The 17,302-nt window shown below is 41.5% G+C and overlaps 1 protein-coding gene across 3 annotated transcripts in view; it reads left to right on the top strand.

Annotated features, from left to right (window-relative positions):
• Positions 1–16,845, top strand: part of nedd9 (neural precursor cell expressed, developmentally down-regulated 9) — a 103,929-nt gene extending 87,084 nt beyond the window's left edge. Inside the window, exons 4-8 of one of the 3 annotated variants that reach the window (XM_063069955.1) lie at positions 2,399–2,491; positions 8,011–8,127; positions 10,739–11,992; positions 12,721–12,810; positions 14,850–16,845. In XM_063069955.1, coding sequence (XP_062926025.1) covers positions 2,399–2,491; positions 8,011–8,127; positions 10,739–11,992; positions 12,721–12,810; positions 14,850–15,359 — 2,064 coding nt within the window. In that variant the 3' untranslated portion in view covers positions 15,360–16,845. The remainder of the gene's footprint in view (positions 1–2,398; positions 2,492–8,010; positions 8,128–10,738; positions 11,993–12,720; positions 12,811–14,849) is intronic. The other 2 variants (XM_063069956.1, XM_063069957.1) reach the window with 2 other exon arrangements.
• Positions 16,846–17,302: the final 457 nt, after the last annotated feature.

Here is a 17,302-nt window from a genome sequence, read left to right as displayed (position 1 = left end):
CTCTGCCTATGCTGCTCATAATATTAAATACCTCTTTCAGGTCACCCTGAACCTCCTAGGTTACAGGGAATAAATCCTTTGTCTATACAATCTCTCCTTGTAACAGAACCCAACCCCCAACCCCCAAGACCAGGCAACATCCTGGTAAATCTTTTTTGCACTCTTTCTAGATTAATAACACCTTTCCTATAACTGAGTGACCAAAACTATACACAGTTCTCCGTGTGGCCTCCCCAATTTCCTATATATCTACTGCAATAACTTGCCAATGCCAATATTCTTAACACTCTCCACAACACCATTTATTTTAGTATCATGTACAAACTGACTAACTATGCCTTGTATATTCATATCCAAATCATTTATACTGTATAAATTACAAACAACAAAGGTTCCAGCACTAGCCTATGTGTTACATCACTAGATTGAGCCCCTCAGTCTGAGAAACAACCCTTCACCATCACCCTCTGCTTCCTAACACTGAGGCAAACCTGAATCCAATCCACCATCTCCCTGGGATCCCATGCAATCTAACCGTCCAGTCATGAGGGCCCTTGTCAAAGGCCTCACTAAAATACCCACTGCCCTACACTCATCTGTCCCTGGTTCCCTCTTAGAAGAACTCCCAAGGGATTTATCAGACACAAATTCCCATGCACAAAAGCCATGCTGACTGTCCCAAATCAGATCCGACTCTACAAATGTTGCTAGATCGTGTCCCTCAGAATCCTTTCCAGGAATTTTCCCACCGCCAATATCAGACTCACCTGTAGTTTCCTGACTTGCTTTTGCTGCCATTTTTTTAAACAACGATACCACATTAACCACTCTCTAGGTCTCCAAAACCTCAGAATACCTGCTTATTGGAAGGGTAGTGTGTTGCTTCCTAGTGCACCAAAACTGAACAACATATTCTCAGGTGTTGCTTTATTTAAGGGTAACTTGGCCAGGCTGTGACTGGTTTGGAGAACTATAGTTATGAGGAGAGATTGCATAAACTAGCTTTTCCTTGGAGCAAAGGAGACTGGGGAGTGATTTGACAGTGATTATATAAAATTAATGAGTCTGTTGGGAGTAGGGCTCTTAGAAACATAAGGGCATAGGTTTAAGATGAGTGGAAAGAGCTTTAATAGTCTTTTTTGCACATGGGTTGTTTGATTACCAGAACTTGCAACCAGAGGAGGTAGATGAATCAGATATAATCACAACATCTACTAGGCATGTAGACAGACACATATATAAAAAAGGCATAGAAGAATTTGGTCCTAATGCAAGCAAATGGGATTTGTGTAGATAAGCAAAAAAGTCAGCTTGGATGTCTGGGCTGAAGGGTCTGTTTCTGTAATATACAGCTCTATATTGTGATCATTCATGAAGTCAAAGCCATTTGGCCCACCAAGTCCACTCCAATTATAAGCATTCATCCACATTAATCCCATACTATTTTTATTCTCCCCTAACACGGTCAGAGATAAACCTGAGAGAGGAAACTGGAGCATCCAGGAGAAAACCACATGGTCACTAGGGGAACGTGCAAACACCTCACAGACAGCCTGACCTCCAGTGTTTGAATCCTGGTCACTGGAGCTCTGTAGCAGCTTTTTGTTTCATAAACTGTGCAGCCTCCCCATTTGCTCTAAGATGTGCCGGAATGTCATTAACATGTTTAACCATCTGCCAGTGCCAGATCTGTGATTTAAGAGTGGATGAAAGGCTGCAGAGTTGCCCCTGACCCAGCTAGCTTTTGTTTAAATGCTTACCTTTGAAAAAGACTGTTCCATTGTTCTGAAAAGCTTTGTTCAGGTTTGTTTCATCCCCAAGGGGAAAACTATTTTTCTTGCAACTTTTCTTTGTAGATATCTCTTAATGGCTAGCAATTTTCACCCTACTTTGTCTATCCCAGGCTTTCAAAAAAGTTTCACACACTGCACAATGAATCTATACGTGTCCAGAAAATTGCACTTTTCACTGCACCATTTCTTGTTGCCATGCAGTTTAAATCCAAGAGCTCTTTTGGGGTCAATTACCACTGGAAACATAATTGACAAAACAAATGTCAGGCTGAGCACGTACTCTGTAGTGTAACAGTCCACCACAGGTGCCTGAATGTGTAGGTGACCCAGTAATTCTAGCGATAAACAAATATATGCCTCTATTTGCATTGAAGTTCAATGCACTGAAGTCTGAACACAGTTAGCATATTTGGAGAAAGATTATTTAAAATATTTAGACCTAATTTCTAAACAGTAGCATAGGAAAGTACTGAAAATTTAGAATATTGTCCAGCCAAGCTTATAGTTGATTTGAATGGAGATTGATTTTTCTCACAAGTACTGTAAAACTGCTTGCAGAAATTTTTTTTTTCCTTGTATGCTTTAAATTTCCTTTCTTTTTACAGGTTATGACTCCAGTCAGATGTGGACAAGGTTACGTTTATGATTCTCCATTGAGGCATCAAAAGGTTTATGATATCCCAGCGGTCCGTCAAGGGGTATGTATGTAATGCATAAAATGGGGTAGAAGGGACAACACAAATGGGCCCTTCAACTGACTAGTCTCTGCCACTGAAGTCTTAGATGTTACCCTTGCCTGGATTCCATTGTGCCCTGTGCTTCTTGTGTTCCCACACAGTTTCCTTTGACCACAGCCATTCCCTTCACATTTTAGCCCCTATCAAAGGAAAGGATTTTCTCTCCTATTCCATACTTAGTTTATTAGTAACTTTTATTTATGGTAGTTTGTGTTTGATATTGCACAAATGGAAATAATCTTGTATCATTTACACTGTCCAACATAGTTACTATTTTTATAACCAATTCTTAATGTAGGGAAGAAAGCCCCGATCTCTTAATTCTGTCTCAAGGGCTGCAGTTTCTCAGCTTTTTAATTTTATTTAATGAGATACAGCATTGGAAAGACCTTTCAAACTGCACCACCCAGCAACCCCCGATTTAATCCTAGCCTAATCATGGGACAATTTACAGTGAGCGATTAACCTACCAACTGGTATATCTTAGGACTGTTGGAGGAAACCGGAGCACCTGGGGGAAACCCACATGGTCACAGGGAACGTACAATCTCCTCACTGACAACAGTGGGAATTGAACCCAGGTCACCTGTACTGTCAAGCATTGTGCTGACCACTACGCTACCGTGCCCATTCTTATCATATTTTGTATTTCCCTTTCCAAAGTACAGAAACACAATGCTTTTCACTGCAACATGACCATATTCACAATTTTTAGTGTTCAGCATTTTTGTGTCTTTTTAGACTAAATATATTCCAATACATTGGCATTTTTAATTTGTTTACTGATATTCAACCCTGCTTTCAATTATTTGTTCAAGATGATCTCTTGTAAATTCATGAGCCAGTCCTCATCGGGGATCAGAGGTGGAGAGGTGCAACTTTAAATTAGTCATAGTCATACTTTATTGATCCCGGGGGAAATTGGTTTTCATTACAGTTGCACCATAAATAATAAATAGTAATAAAACCATAAATAGTTAAATAGTAATATGTAAATTATGCCAGGAAATAAGACCAGGACCAGCCTATTGGCTCAGGGTGTCTGACCTTCCAAGGGAGGAGTTGTAAAGTTTGATGGCCACAGGCAGGAATGACTTCCTATGACGCTCTGTGTTGCATCTCGGTGGAATGAGTCTCTGGCTGAATGTACTCCTGTGCCCAACCAGTACATTATGTAGTGGATGGGAGACATTGTCCAAGATGGCATGCAACTTGGACAGCATCCTCTTTTCAGACACCACCGTGAGAGAGTCCAGTTCCATCCCCACAACATCACTGGCCTTATGAATGAGTTTGTTGATTCTGTTGGTGTCTGCCACCCTCAGCCTGCTGCCCCAGCACACAACAGCAAACATGATAGCACTGGCCACCACAGACTCGTATAAAATCCTCAGCATCGTCCGGCGGATGTTAAAGGACCTCAGTCTCCTCAAGAAATAGAGACAGCTCTGACCCTTCTTGTAGACAGCCTCAGTGTTCTTTGACCAGTCCAGTTTATTGTCAAGTTGTATCCCCAGGTATTTGTAATCCTCCACATGTCCACCCTGACCCCTTGGATGGAAACAGGGGTCACCGGTACCTTAGTTCTCCTCAGGTCTACCACCAGCTCCTTCGTCTTTTTCACATTAACTTGCAGATAATTCTGCTCACACCATGTGACAAAGTTTCCTACCGTAGCCCTGTACTCAGCCTCATCTTCCTTGCTGATGCATCCAACTATGGCAGAGTCATCAGAAAACTTCTGAAGATGACAAGACTCTGTGCAGTAGTTGAAGTCCAAGGTGTAAATGGTGAAGAGAAGGGGAGACAAGACAGTCCACTGTGGAGCCCCAGTGCTGCTGATCACTCTGTTGGACACACAGTGTTGCAAGCACACCTACTGTGGTCTGCCAGTCAGGTAACCAAGAATCCATGACACCAGGAAAGCATCCACCTGCATCGCTGTCAGCTTCTCCCCCAGAAGAGCAGAGTGGATGGTGTTGAACACACTGGAGAAGTCAAAAAACATGACCCTCACAGTGCTCGCTGGCTTGTCCAGGTGGGCGTAGACATGGTTCAGCAGGTAGATGATGGCATCCTCAACTCCTAGTCGGGGCTGGTAGGCGAACTGGAGGGGATCTAAGTGTGGCCTGACCATAGGCCGGAGCAGCTCCAGAACAAGTCTCTCCAGGGTCTTCATGATGTGGGAGGTCAATGCCACCGGTCTGTAGTCATTGAGGCCGCTGGGGCGCGGCGTCTTCGGCACAGGGACAAGGCAGGACATCTTCCACAGCACAGGAACCCTCCAGAGCCTCAGGCTCAGGTTGAAGACATGGCGAAGTACGCCACATAGTTGAGGGGCACAGGCTTTGAGCACCCTGGTACTGACACCATCCGGTCCTGCAGCCTTGCTTGGGTTGAGACGTTTCAGCTGTCTTCTCACCTATTCAGCTGTGAAGCCCACCATGGTGGTTTCATGTGGGGAAGGGGTATAGTCATGAGAGCAGGGTGGGGAACTGTGAGGAGAGCTAGGAGGGGAGAGTGGAATATGTGTTGGTTGGGGGCCGACAACAGATGACTCATGTGGGGGATGGGCTGGGGCCACAATGTTAAATCTGTTAAAGAACAGGTTAAGTTCGTTGGTCCTGTCCACACTGCCTTCAGCTCCTCTGTTGCTAGTTTGCTGGAACCCAGTGATGGTCCTCATCTCACTCCAGACCTCTCTCATGTTGTTCTGCTGGAGTTTCCACTCAAGCTTCCTCCTGTACCTGTCTTTAGCCTCCTTGATCCTGGCTTTCAGGTCCCTCTGTATTGCCCTCAGCTCCTCCCTATTTCTATCTCTAAACGCCCTCTTTTTAGCGTTCAGGATGTCCTTAATGTCCTTTGTTACCCATGGCTTGTTATTTAAATAACAAAGGACAGTTCTTGTCGGAACATTGCAGTCCACACAGAAGTTGATGTAATCAGTGATGCACTCTGTGAGCCCATCAATATCCTCTCCATGTGGCTCACACAGTGCCTGCCAGTCTGTCACCTCAAAACAACCCTGGAGCGCCCCATGAGCCTCCTCCGACCATTTTCTCACTGTCCTCGAGGTTGCAGGTTTACTCTTCACCAGAGGCACGTAGCAGGGTTTTAGATGCACCAGGTTGTGATCTGACCTTCCCAGTGGTGGGGCGGGGGGGAGAGGAGCTGTGTGCATCCTTAATGTTAGCGTACATCAAATCCAGAGTCCTCTCCCCTCTGGTTGTACAGCTCACATACGGCGTGAAGTTGGGCAGTGTTCTAGCCATGGTAACATGGTTGAAGTCACCTGAGATGGTAATGAGGGCACTCGGGTGCTGGGTTTGTAATCTGGCTATGACGGTGTAAGTGATGTTACACGCCGACATCGGGTTGGCAGAGGGAAGGATGTACACCACAACCACAATTGCATGTGAGATTTCTCTTGGCAAATAATATGGCCGGAGTCCAACAGCAAAAAGTTCAATATCCAGGCTACAAACATGTTCCTTGATCATAATATGTCCAGGATTTCACCATCTGTTGTTTACCAGAACCGCAAGCCCCCCTCCTTTACGCTTACCGCTTTCAGTGCAATTCCGGTCAGCTCGAACAGTCTGGAAGCCCTCTATGGAAACGCTTTGATCGGGTATGTCCTCGTGCAGCCATGTTTCAGTAAAACACATGACATTGCTCTCCCGAAATGTTCTCTGACTCCTGACAAGTGCCGTCAATTTGTCCATTTTATTCCCCAGCGATCTCACATTTCTCATGATGAGAGAGGGGAGACACGGCTTATAACTTCTCTTCTCCATAAGCCTCTGTTGTCTCGACCATTTTATTGGTCGAAACAACAGAGACAAATTTATTGGTAATATCATTTCAGAGGGTCTCTCCTAGATCCAGTATGTAAATGCCATTACAAAGTAGGCATGGCAGCACTTCTACTTTCTTAGAAATTTGTGAAGATTCTGCATATCATCTAAAACTTTGACAAGCTTTTATAGATGCACGTTAGAGAGTGTACTGGCTGGTTGCATAATAGCCTTCTAACGGAAACGTCAATGCCCTTGAACAGTAAATTCACAAAAAGTAGTGGATACATCCCAGTCTATCACAAGTAAAGCCCTTCTCGCCACTGACACAGCTACAAGAGTGTTATTGCAAGAAAGCAGCATCCATCATCAAGGACTCCCACCCTCCAGGTCATTCTCTCTTCTGATGCTGCCATCAGCAAGAAGGTAGAGGAGCCTCAGGTCTCAGACCACCAGGTTCAGGAATAGTTATTACCTCTCAACATTAGGTTCCTGGACCAGAGAGGATACATTCAACTTCATTCTTCCCAGAATGGAACTGTGCCCACAACGTATGGACTGGTTTCAAAGGACTTTTCATCTCGTGTTCTCAATATTTATTGCTTATTTATTTTTTATTATAATTATTTATTTTCATTTTGTATTTGCAGAGTTTGTTTTTGATTGCACATTGGTTGTTTGTCAGTCTTGTTATGTGCAGTTTTTCATTGATTCTGTTATGATTCATTGTACTTACTGAGTATGCCCACAAGAAAATAAATCTCAGGGTTGTATGTGGTGACATGCATGTACTTTGATAATAAGTTTACTTTGAACTTTGAAGTTCAAGAGAATATTTATGTCTTGCCAAACTGGTCCTATCAAAAGTTAATTTAGTTCATTAAAGTTTAATACAAACTGGGCAATTAAGAGGTAAATATTATGATATCTCATGCTATGTTGCATTCTTTTTGGTATTAATTTCCTATCACCCCTCTCTAAATCCCTTCCTCCCAGTTAAGTATAATCTGCAGATTTTGAGACCAGCAAGGTCCTGACGAAGGGTCTCGGCTTGAAACGTCGACTGCACCTCTTCCTAGAGATGCTGCCTGGCCTGCTGCGTTCACCAGCAACTTTTATGTGTGTTGCTTGAATTTCCAGCATCTGCAGAATTCCTGTTGTTTGAGATTTTGAGACCCATTGACTTACTTAATCCAAATCCTGGATATGTCTGATAACAATGGACTTGTGACTGATCCGTGACTTGCCACATTGCTCCAATCGAAATAGTGGCCACCTTTCACCCCATTCCTCCTTTTTCATTTTAACCAAATTTGCTTTCCATAGAGTTATTTGACAGCACTTGCCCTCACTTTTGTTATGAGTCCATTATCCAGAGCCTTAACAAAAACATTCTGAAACATTTTTTAAAAATTGAAAATATGTAAATATCCCTCTGCACATTCACTACACAGACCTAATAGCATTCAACTGGTTGGATGTGGCTGTAGAGATTAAAGTATGAAAGACCATTTTTCTAACTACTATAGTGCAAACTAATCTGTGTAAATACTGTGATCTTGCAGCCACATAATATAAGACCTTGGTAAAAAGGATTCTAAAATCCAGGCAATTTCAAGTTGAATAATGCAACTAGCCTGAGATTGGCTTGAGTTCTGACAAAACTTTACATTCTGTTTACAGCTGTATGATATCCCTCCTTCAGTGCTAAAAGGACCCATGCCTCAGATGCAGTCTGAAGACTTCAGAGCCAGAGGGTTGTATGCTATACCGCCTAGTTTAGGGAAGGAAAATCAAAGTGTGAGTAGTCACTACGTTGCCACAAGTGTCAAGTTCCATCATTTTCTTTTGGATTTAATTTCTCTTTTAAGGTTTCAGCAGTTCAAAAGTTAGTGGCAGGATTTCAGTGATAAGCTGCACAAGGGTCCCAACTGTTAAAAATCAATAATGCTTTTTGAGTCTTTAAGAATAGATTTATAGTCCTTACATCCATGCCATCAGTTAGACAATTGTTTCCATTTCTAATTATCTTTTCTCTATCCCCCGATTATCAATAGCTCCATCTATACTTGGATTGTAGTAACCCCTGACTGGGCCCCTGACTTGCTCTCCTAAAACTTGGGCCATCCACAACTCTGCTGCCAGTATCCTAACTTATACCATTTGCCCTAAACCATCCTTTAACTCCAGCCCTTTGCTCACACCAGAATTTAATGTCTGCTCCGTCAGTCATCGTGCCCTCAGCTAATGCCCCAAACTGCAATTCCCTCTCTAAATCTGAAAGGAATTCATGAAGTGGTAGGCCACTCAGCCCCTCTAGTCATCTATGCTTTTTAACAAGATCATGATTGATCTAACTTTAACCTTTACTCTGTATTTCCACCCCTTTCCTGTAACTATTCATCCACTTCCTTATCCTGGGTCTACCTACTTCTGACCAAGAAAGTTCAGGTTTACTGTTTGCACAGCACTTTCAAGAAGAGGTTTCTAAAGATAGAAGATGCGCTGAGAGGGGAGATAATTACTGCTTTAAGTAGATGACCCTTATATGTTTAAACAGTCGCCTCTTGCTCTAGATTCTCCCACAAGTGTTGAAGTCCCCTCTGCTTCCACCTGTCAAGACATATCTTAGATAGTTTAGTCATGTCCTCCTCAAGCTACAGACTCCAGCAGAGATAACTGTAATTTGTTCAAAGTTTCATCCTGAGTCATTCTAGGGGTCTGTCTAGTAAACGTCTTATGAACTGTTTCCAACACATCAGCAGCCCTCTTTAAATATAGAGACCAGCACTGTATACAGTTCTTCAGGTGTGGTTTCGCCAATGTTCCATACAACTGAAGAATAACTTGCTGATTTTTGCGTACAAATTCATTGGCTATAAAAGATCAAACGGCTGTTTGCTTGTCCAATCACCTCCCATATCTGTTACTAGGCCTTTTGCAAGTCATGATTGGGCATTCAGTTCCCTCTGAATCTCAGAGTTCTGCAGTATTTCACCACCTAGATAATACCCTTTTTTTCAGTATTTCTCCTTTTCAAGTTTTATTTATGCACCCTGTAATAACAATTTAATATTAGATTCAAATATTCTCTTTATGACAGATATTAAGTGAACTCACCTGGTAGTTTCCTGTTTTCTGTTCATCCTCCTGCTTTGAATAAAGGGGATTTCATGTACTGTTTCAGAATCCAAAGGAACCTTTCTAACTTTAGGGAATCTTAGAAGATTAAAATCAATGCTTCAACCATCTCACTCACTACTTTTCTTAAGCCCTCACAAGGATGTCCATCTAGACCCAGGGACTTATCAACCAACAGTTCAAAAAACTTTGCTCAGTCCCAATGCCCAGGTGACTGTAATTTTCCTGAGTTCCTGCTTTCCTTGCAGTTCCCAACTTACAGCTGTTTCTGGGATGTTTCTTGTATCCACTGTCATGAAAACTAATACAAAACATCTGGTTAATTCATTCCCCTTGCCTGTGTTTCCATTATTAATTTTCCAGCTCTTGTTATTTGCTTTTGTTTTTATGGATAACGTTGGTACATGGAGCTTAGAAAAATAGAGGGCTATGGGTAACCCTAGGTAATTTCTAAAATAAGTACATGCTCGGCACAGCATTGTGGGCCGAAGGGCCTGTATTGTGCTGTAGGTTTTCTATGTTTCTATGTTGTCTCACACACCATTATTTGCCTTTTTTCATCCTTGCCTCTTAATGGTCCTGTCCTCAAAGCCATTGTTCAACTGTCACAAGATGTAGCTCAGCATTAAGTTTTGTTGATAAGACTTTTACAAAGTTCCTTCAATGTTCCTAGGACACTCCAAGAATATCACAACCTTGTCCATAAGGTTTGGAGGCTTGTGTGCCTCAATGGGCTGGAGAGCTATGTTGGCTGGAGTCAGGGCTTTGTGCTTTGGCTCTTGGTAGGGTCACCCATACCAAACAGGTTAAAGGGTAGAGGCCAGATGAAGAGTGGTACACCAGTCCTCCAGGTTCGGGGGTTCAGCTCAGGGCTAACAACCATGACTGGTTTTAAAAAAACTGTTACAGAAACAGCAATGAAGAATCCTTCTATATCTATGCACAACAGTATTCCTGAGTCTCCACCTGGGACTTGCATGACTGACAGTAGTGAAAAAAGAGCTACTGACATGATGAAGGAAGTCCAGGACACCGTCAGAGTTGGAGGAGCTTCATTGCTACCCTAAACGCAAGTTAGTCCTCTAGTTACTGTTCCTATCTGGCTCACAACAAAATTTGAGAGATGCTATAATTGGAAAGTAAAATTGAAAATTTAATGAGAATTTTCATTTCAGTTCTGTTGAAGGACAAATAAATATGTTTTATTATTATTGTTAAAGGGTTTTGATTCTGAAAAATATGCTAAAATATTTTTTCAATTTCTTAATAGGTGTATGATATTCCACCATCTTCCTGCAAGGACACATTTGGCAGTCATGACAGAGAAGCTACATATGACTTCCCACCACCAATGAGGCACTGTACAGATTCTCTACTTGGTCACAAGTCTGAGGGATTATATGATATCCCTCCAACTACTGTAAAGCCATCTTTAAAACTGCAAACAGTCCTTCCAGGAACTGGGATCAGTTCTCTAAAACAGTCTATTTATGATGTCCCACCAACGGTGGTTAATTCAGAGTTGGTTTCAAAAAGATTATGCGTTTATGATATTCCACCAACAAATCAGCAAAGCTCGCAGAAGGACACCTACGATATCCCCCGAGGTATGCAAGACTTTGATCGGTCTGCCCCAGTGGTGGAGAGCGTAGTCTATGACATTCCCCCGCAGGTGTCACAAGATGTTAAGGTGGTACAGGATGTGACTGATGGAATAAACCGTTTGTCATTCTCTAGCACGGGGAGTACACGCAGTAACATGTCTACATCTTCAACCACGTCCAAGGAGTCCTCCATCTCAGCTTCGCCACTTCCAGAGAAGAAGGTAGTTCTGGACCCAGACTCTGCCTTTGAGAGACTGACCCAGCTGCAACATAGTGTCGACACATCAATAAAGGGACTACTGACTTTTGTTGTTTCGGACTGGCGATCTTATGAACTAATGGGAAAAAACCTCAACGAAATTCATGCCAGTGTTGACAAGGTCAAACATTCACTTTTCGGCTTTCTTGGGTTTGTGCAAGGAGCCATTGCAAATGCATCACGTTTACCAGATAATAGTCTTCACAACAAGTTGAGAAAGCAATTACAACGCCTGGATGATTCCTATCAGATTCTCGTCCAGACCAGCCAGGCACTGGATAACAACAACTGGTCCTTGAACATCTTGGTGGTAAACAGGTCTCACAACAAATGTGATGACCTAGATCGTTTCATCATGGTGACAAAGATGGTTCCTGATGATGTTAAGCAGCTAGCATCCTCAATAAGCACAAATACAGAACTCTTATTCAAACAAGGAGTTGGCATTACTAACCTGGAGACTGTTCATGAAATAAACCAGGTGACTGTTGATGAAAAAGGTACAGCACCCTGCAATCAGCCCCTCTCACAAGCAGAGAAGACGTTGATTCAGATACAGCCATTGCACAGCCCACCACAGTTGGATCACCAGGACCACATTAAAAATAAGGAGTCATTAGATAAGAGTTGGATGGAAGACTATGATTACGTCCACTTACAGGTTTGCAATATTTCGTGCCTTTTGAATTGAACTTCCATTTTCCCTTTTCCAGAAATGTATTAAGGGTTTAGAATATCATAACTTGTCTGTAACTTATAATAGCATGTTGTACCCTGAAAGTGGCAAACATATCTTGCCAATTAATTGTCACTGTATGTTATTTAGTTTTAATGCTTTGTGTATCTTGAAGACATTCACAGAAATGTGACGGAGTCCGAGAGCGCCATCAAGTCCATTCAATGTATTTAATACACAATTGCACTAATCCTACATTTAATTCCATTCTATTCAGCTTCCACTAACTCCCTACAGATTCTGCCCATTTCACACCTGGGGCAAGTTACAGTGACCAAGTAATCTACCAACCTGCATATCTTTGGATTGTGAGAGAAAACCCACGGGGGTGGGGGGTTGCGGGGAGAGCGTTATAGGGTGAACATGCAAAATCTCCCCCAACAGGTCAGGATTGAACCAGGATGTGAGGCAGTGGCTGTACTCTCTGTGCCCTGTGGTGAGCACTTACCTTTGGGATGCAATACAAGAAACGTTATGGGGATCCGGGAGACTGTAGATCATGAATTTCCACGTAAAACATACAAAAAATCGCAGATTGTTAGGTTCCTCGACAAAATTTTTTGTGGCACCTCTTTCAGCAGTTCCAAGAAATAACTCTGTAAAAGCACATGTGGTTTAGTGATGTTAAAAAAGTTTTCTTGTTAATATTACAGGGGAAAGATGAATTTGAGCGGCAGCAAAGAGAGCTTCTGGAAAAAGAAAATATAATCAAACAGAATAAAGTGCATCTGGAACAACATCAGGTAGGTTTAATGAGGGCAGGTTTTCTTCAGTCAATAATATATTATTGGGGTCAATGTGTATTTTTAACTCTTCCACGCTATTGTAAGGATGATCATGTTTGTAGCAATTACTCTGTCTTATTAACGTGTATGTTCTAAAGTCTTAGTTAAAATACCAAATATGTTAAATTCTGGTAACCAAACTTTGGTCTTCATCATTTCTCTGTTATACATTTATTGATTAGATTAGATTAGATTCAAATTTATTGTCATTGTGCCGAGTACAGATACAAAGCCAATGAAATGCATTTAGCATCTGACCAGAAATGCAAATAATGTTATTTACAAAATAACTGCGAATAAATTAAGTGCTACAGCACACAAATATAAAAGTATTGAGACAGTACAATGCGGATGCAGTACTGCTTAGCGCTGTGATGAGAGGTTCAGCAGTGTCACAGCCTCAAGGAAGAAGCTCTTCCTGTGCCTGCTGGTGCGGGAGCGGAGGCTTCTGTAGCGCCTACCGGATGGGAAGAGAGTAAAAAGTCCGTGGTTAGGGTGAGATGCATCCCTGATAATGCTTTTCGCCCTGCCCAGGAAGCGTTTATGGTAGATGTTCTCAATGGTGGGCAATTGGGTGCCGATAATCCGCTGGGCAGTTTTCACCACACGCTGGAGTGCTTTGCGGTCCGATACGGGACAATTGCCATACCACACTGAGATGCAGTTGGTGAGTTGGTGCAGTTGGTCTATTCAAACAGACGAGTAATTGGGGAAATGATTCCCTCCCAAGTTAAAACCTACCCTCCTCCTTACACCACCCAGCAACCCAAATAGAACATTGTGCAAATGTTGGTTGAAAATGGGATTCAAGTTTGACGCTTCAATTCGATTCCACCCTTTAATTGTCATTCAACCATACATGAATACAGACAGATGAGATAGTGTTACTCCCGGGCTAAGGTGCAAAACATGGTACCAACAGTGACACAAAGCACATGTAAAATAACAGTAAAATACAGCCAAGCAAAAAAATAGTCCAGACCCTGAGTCCATGAATGCCACAGAAGTCTGCAGTCAACCGCAATACAGCTTGTTTGTCGAGTGAACACTGGGGAGCCTGCTGCAGCCTGGACGCTGTGCCACACAGCCCCTGGTGGAGCACACCAGCTTCAGTGCCTCTCCTCTGGTGGTTATAAACAGGTGACACCGTGGCTTGAGGCCTAGTCTTCAGCACGACTGAGGCCACACACCTCCACCATTGTCTGCCCTGATGTCCACCAGTAAATCAGTAAATTGGACTTGCAGCATTCCACATTAACAATGTCCAAAAGGATCCTGCAGTCACAAGAATAGTGACTAAGATGGTCACTAGCTATTGGACTGCACACCTCCTTCACATACAGACTCCTCCGAAGCCTCTCTGATGCAGGCAGCAGCACGATCTGAACCAAGTCCAGCTCCTACAGTTTCTCCACCATCAAGCAACTCGCTGATGGAGTAGGCCTGCAGTATGTTAAGTTCTTGATGTCTAGCAGGATCTTGCAATCATAAAAAATACATTTAAAAAGAACAGAAGCACCTTTTGTTGACTCCGTAGACACTGCTGCAAACAAACGTGCCACCATCTTACCAGAAGCAATCTTCTAGATCTCTCAGCAAATCTTACAATTTAAATTCATTAAAATGGGAACTATTTTATCAAAAATAAGATGTTGGAAGATCTCAGCCAGTCTGGAGGGAAGTGGACTGTCAATGTTTCAGGTCCAGTTCCTTCAACTCGGCTGGGTATTCATTTCCCTCTCCTGACCTGCTGCGTTCCTTCAATAGATTGTTTGTTGCTCTAGATTCCAGCATCTGCAGTCTCAATCTCAGTGCTATATTGCTATGAGAGGTAGTAACACTAATTTATTTTTGAGACATTGGTTCTAGGTGAACAAGTGAAAATTGCACCAATGAAATTTAAACACTACAAGATTCAGGAACATGACATAAGTGCACATTAGTTGTACCTGATTATACATTTATTCGAATTTAATTGTTTCGCTGTTCTGTTTCAGTTAAGTCAGTTCCAAGAATTGGAAAAGGAAGTCACAAAACCCGTGGAAAATGATCTTTCGAAATGGAAAGCACCACAGCACATTCCCCAGAAGAACAGCACTCTCTGCTCTCAGGACAAACAGCTGCTTTTCTTCTACTCTGAACAATGTGAGACTCATTTTGTAACACTTCTGAACGCTATCGATGCCTTCTTCAGCTCCATCAGTGGTGGGCAGCCACCGAGAATCTTTGTGGCCCACAGCAAATTCATCATACTTAGTGCCCACAAACTTGTCTTTATAGGGGACACATTATCACGGCAGGCAATGGCACAAGATATTCGGAATAAGGTACTAAACTATAGTAACCTGCTTTGTGAACTTCTTAAGAGGATTGTCATGGCAACCAAGACAGCTGCTTTGCAATATCCCAGCACAGCAGCAGTGCAGGAAATGGTGGACAAGGTTACAGAACTATCTTATCACTCTCACCAGTTTAAAGTCCTGTTGCAGCATTTGGCATCTTTATGAAGGGACATTGTTTTTCTGCTGCCAAATTCTGATTAATAAAAGCTATTCCTTAATAAAAAAAAATGTATTTTAAGAATGTGGTCACAGTGCACTCGGTCTTTGTGCAGAATGTTTTTATATGACTGTTTTTTATCATATTTTCATGCGTAAAATTTCACTGAAAGGAATTTTCATTTTTTAAATGCTAGTCACATACAATACTAAATTATCTAGATTTTAATGTTATCTAAATTGCTCTGAATTGTCTCTGCATCTAGTATAATCACATTTTAAGATATAAACTTGTTTTGTACTGATTTACAGGTTCTTACCACCACAATACAGTTATGTGTCACCATTTTAGCAGCTTTATATTTCAACATTCCATATTACTCATATGGTGGTTTGTCCTCCTTTAATTTGTGACCGATGGCTGACTAATTCCTAAAGCATAACATCTACAGTATATTTGTTAGGTTCAAAAACTTTGTGATGTTTGTGTAAAAAGGGACATAATTATATATTGATGTGCTTCCATCTGCAATGTAAAGAGCTAGACTCAGAATCCTGCTTCAATAGACTGAGATAACATTACCATTATAGAATTCAACAATCATATAATAGTTATACATATCTTAATCTAAAGATAATTGACTGACGAATAAACTCCTCTTGGGCTTCCAGGGGGTACAAGTATTGATTATAACCGATGTTTCATCATGCATCATCCCTGATGAAGATGGCAGTTTGTCATAAAAATGTTGTTTATAATTGATACCTGTCCCTGGCTGAAAGCCTGAAGAATTTATTCATCAAATACGCCGGGAAAGCACTAGATCCTTTTTCATAATTGACTTATTCTGCCCAAACAACTGTCTTCCATGTCCCTGATAATTTCTTGTCATTATCCTCTGAAGGTGGATGCAACCTGTCGTTCATAATTGCCCCAAATTCCTTAAACCACCACCATCCAGATGGTGAAGTTATAATGCTATCGAATAACAAGTGCCAGGATTTTGAGCCTGTGGAAACAAAAGAATGCCCATGCACCTAATAGCAACAATAATCTATTTTGTCAATAAATTGTGTCACGTTTTTGCATCAAGTTGCATTATGTATTGTGCAGGATATGTGTTTAGCTGACTAGGTGTTGAAGAAATCATGTCAAGATCTACGTATGTGCCATTTAAAGCATTTATTAAAGATTTGTAGAATCATGTGATTTATTCATAACAGGTTGCATTGCTAGCTGATTTATATTTTTATGTGCCTTATGTTTGAGTGGTTGCAGAAGAACGTAAAGTTTAGAGTTTTTGTAATCTGTGCCTAACATTACAGAACTGGAAATTTACTTCAATTAAATTGTTCTGACTGATATGCAGAGTATTGTGTTACATTATTATATTTAATCTTAATTAAATATATTTAAACACATTGAAAACTGAGAAATGTTTTAAGAAATTAACTTTGCTTTTATCAAATATGATACACTATCAGACCAAAAATATTTTCTTGGATAAAAATAAATTGCCATCAGTAAATTCCAAATTCCTTATGTTAAATGTCGTGAGTAATTTTCAAGAAACTTTTTTCTGCTTTTGGTAATGATTCTCAATAGGTTTCATTTGGAGGAGCAGTTAACTCCCCCATGGCTTGGTACTCTTATGTAAATAAAAATTGGAACACTCAGCAAGTCAGACAGAATCTGTGGATAGAGCAATAGAGTTAATGTTTCTGACACAGAAGAACCATTTCTTATCCACCATTTCCAATCCATTCCATGCTAACTCCAAGGAACTGAGCCAGATCTTAGATGAGTTTCCTACCACCTCTGTCCATTTCTACCTTCATCTGACCTCATTCATGCTCTTCCTTACCCCATCAGCTGCTGAAATTCCTCATGAGTGCTTTTATAAATTCCAAATTTGACTATTCCAAAACACCCCTGGCAATCACCCATTTTC

The sequence above is a fragment of the Mobula hypostoma genome, chromosome 17, assembly GCF_963921235.1.
Source record: "Mobula hypostoma chromosome 17, sMobHyp1.1, whole genome shotgun sequence".
Lineage (NCBI taxonomy): Eukaryota > Metazoa > Chordata > Chondrichthyes > Myliobatiformes > Myliobatidae > Mobula > Mobula hypostoma.
This window is presented reverse-complemented; position numbering and strand designations above follow the sequence as displayed.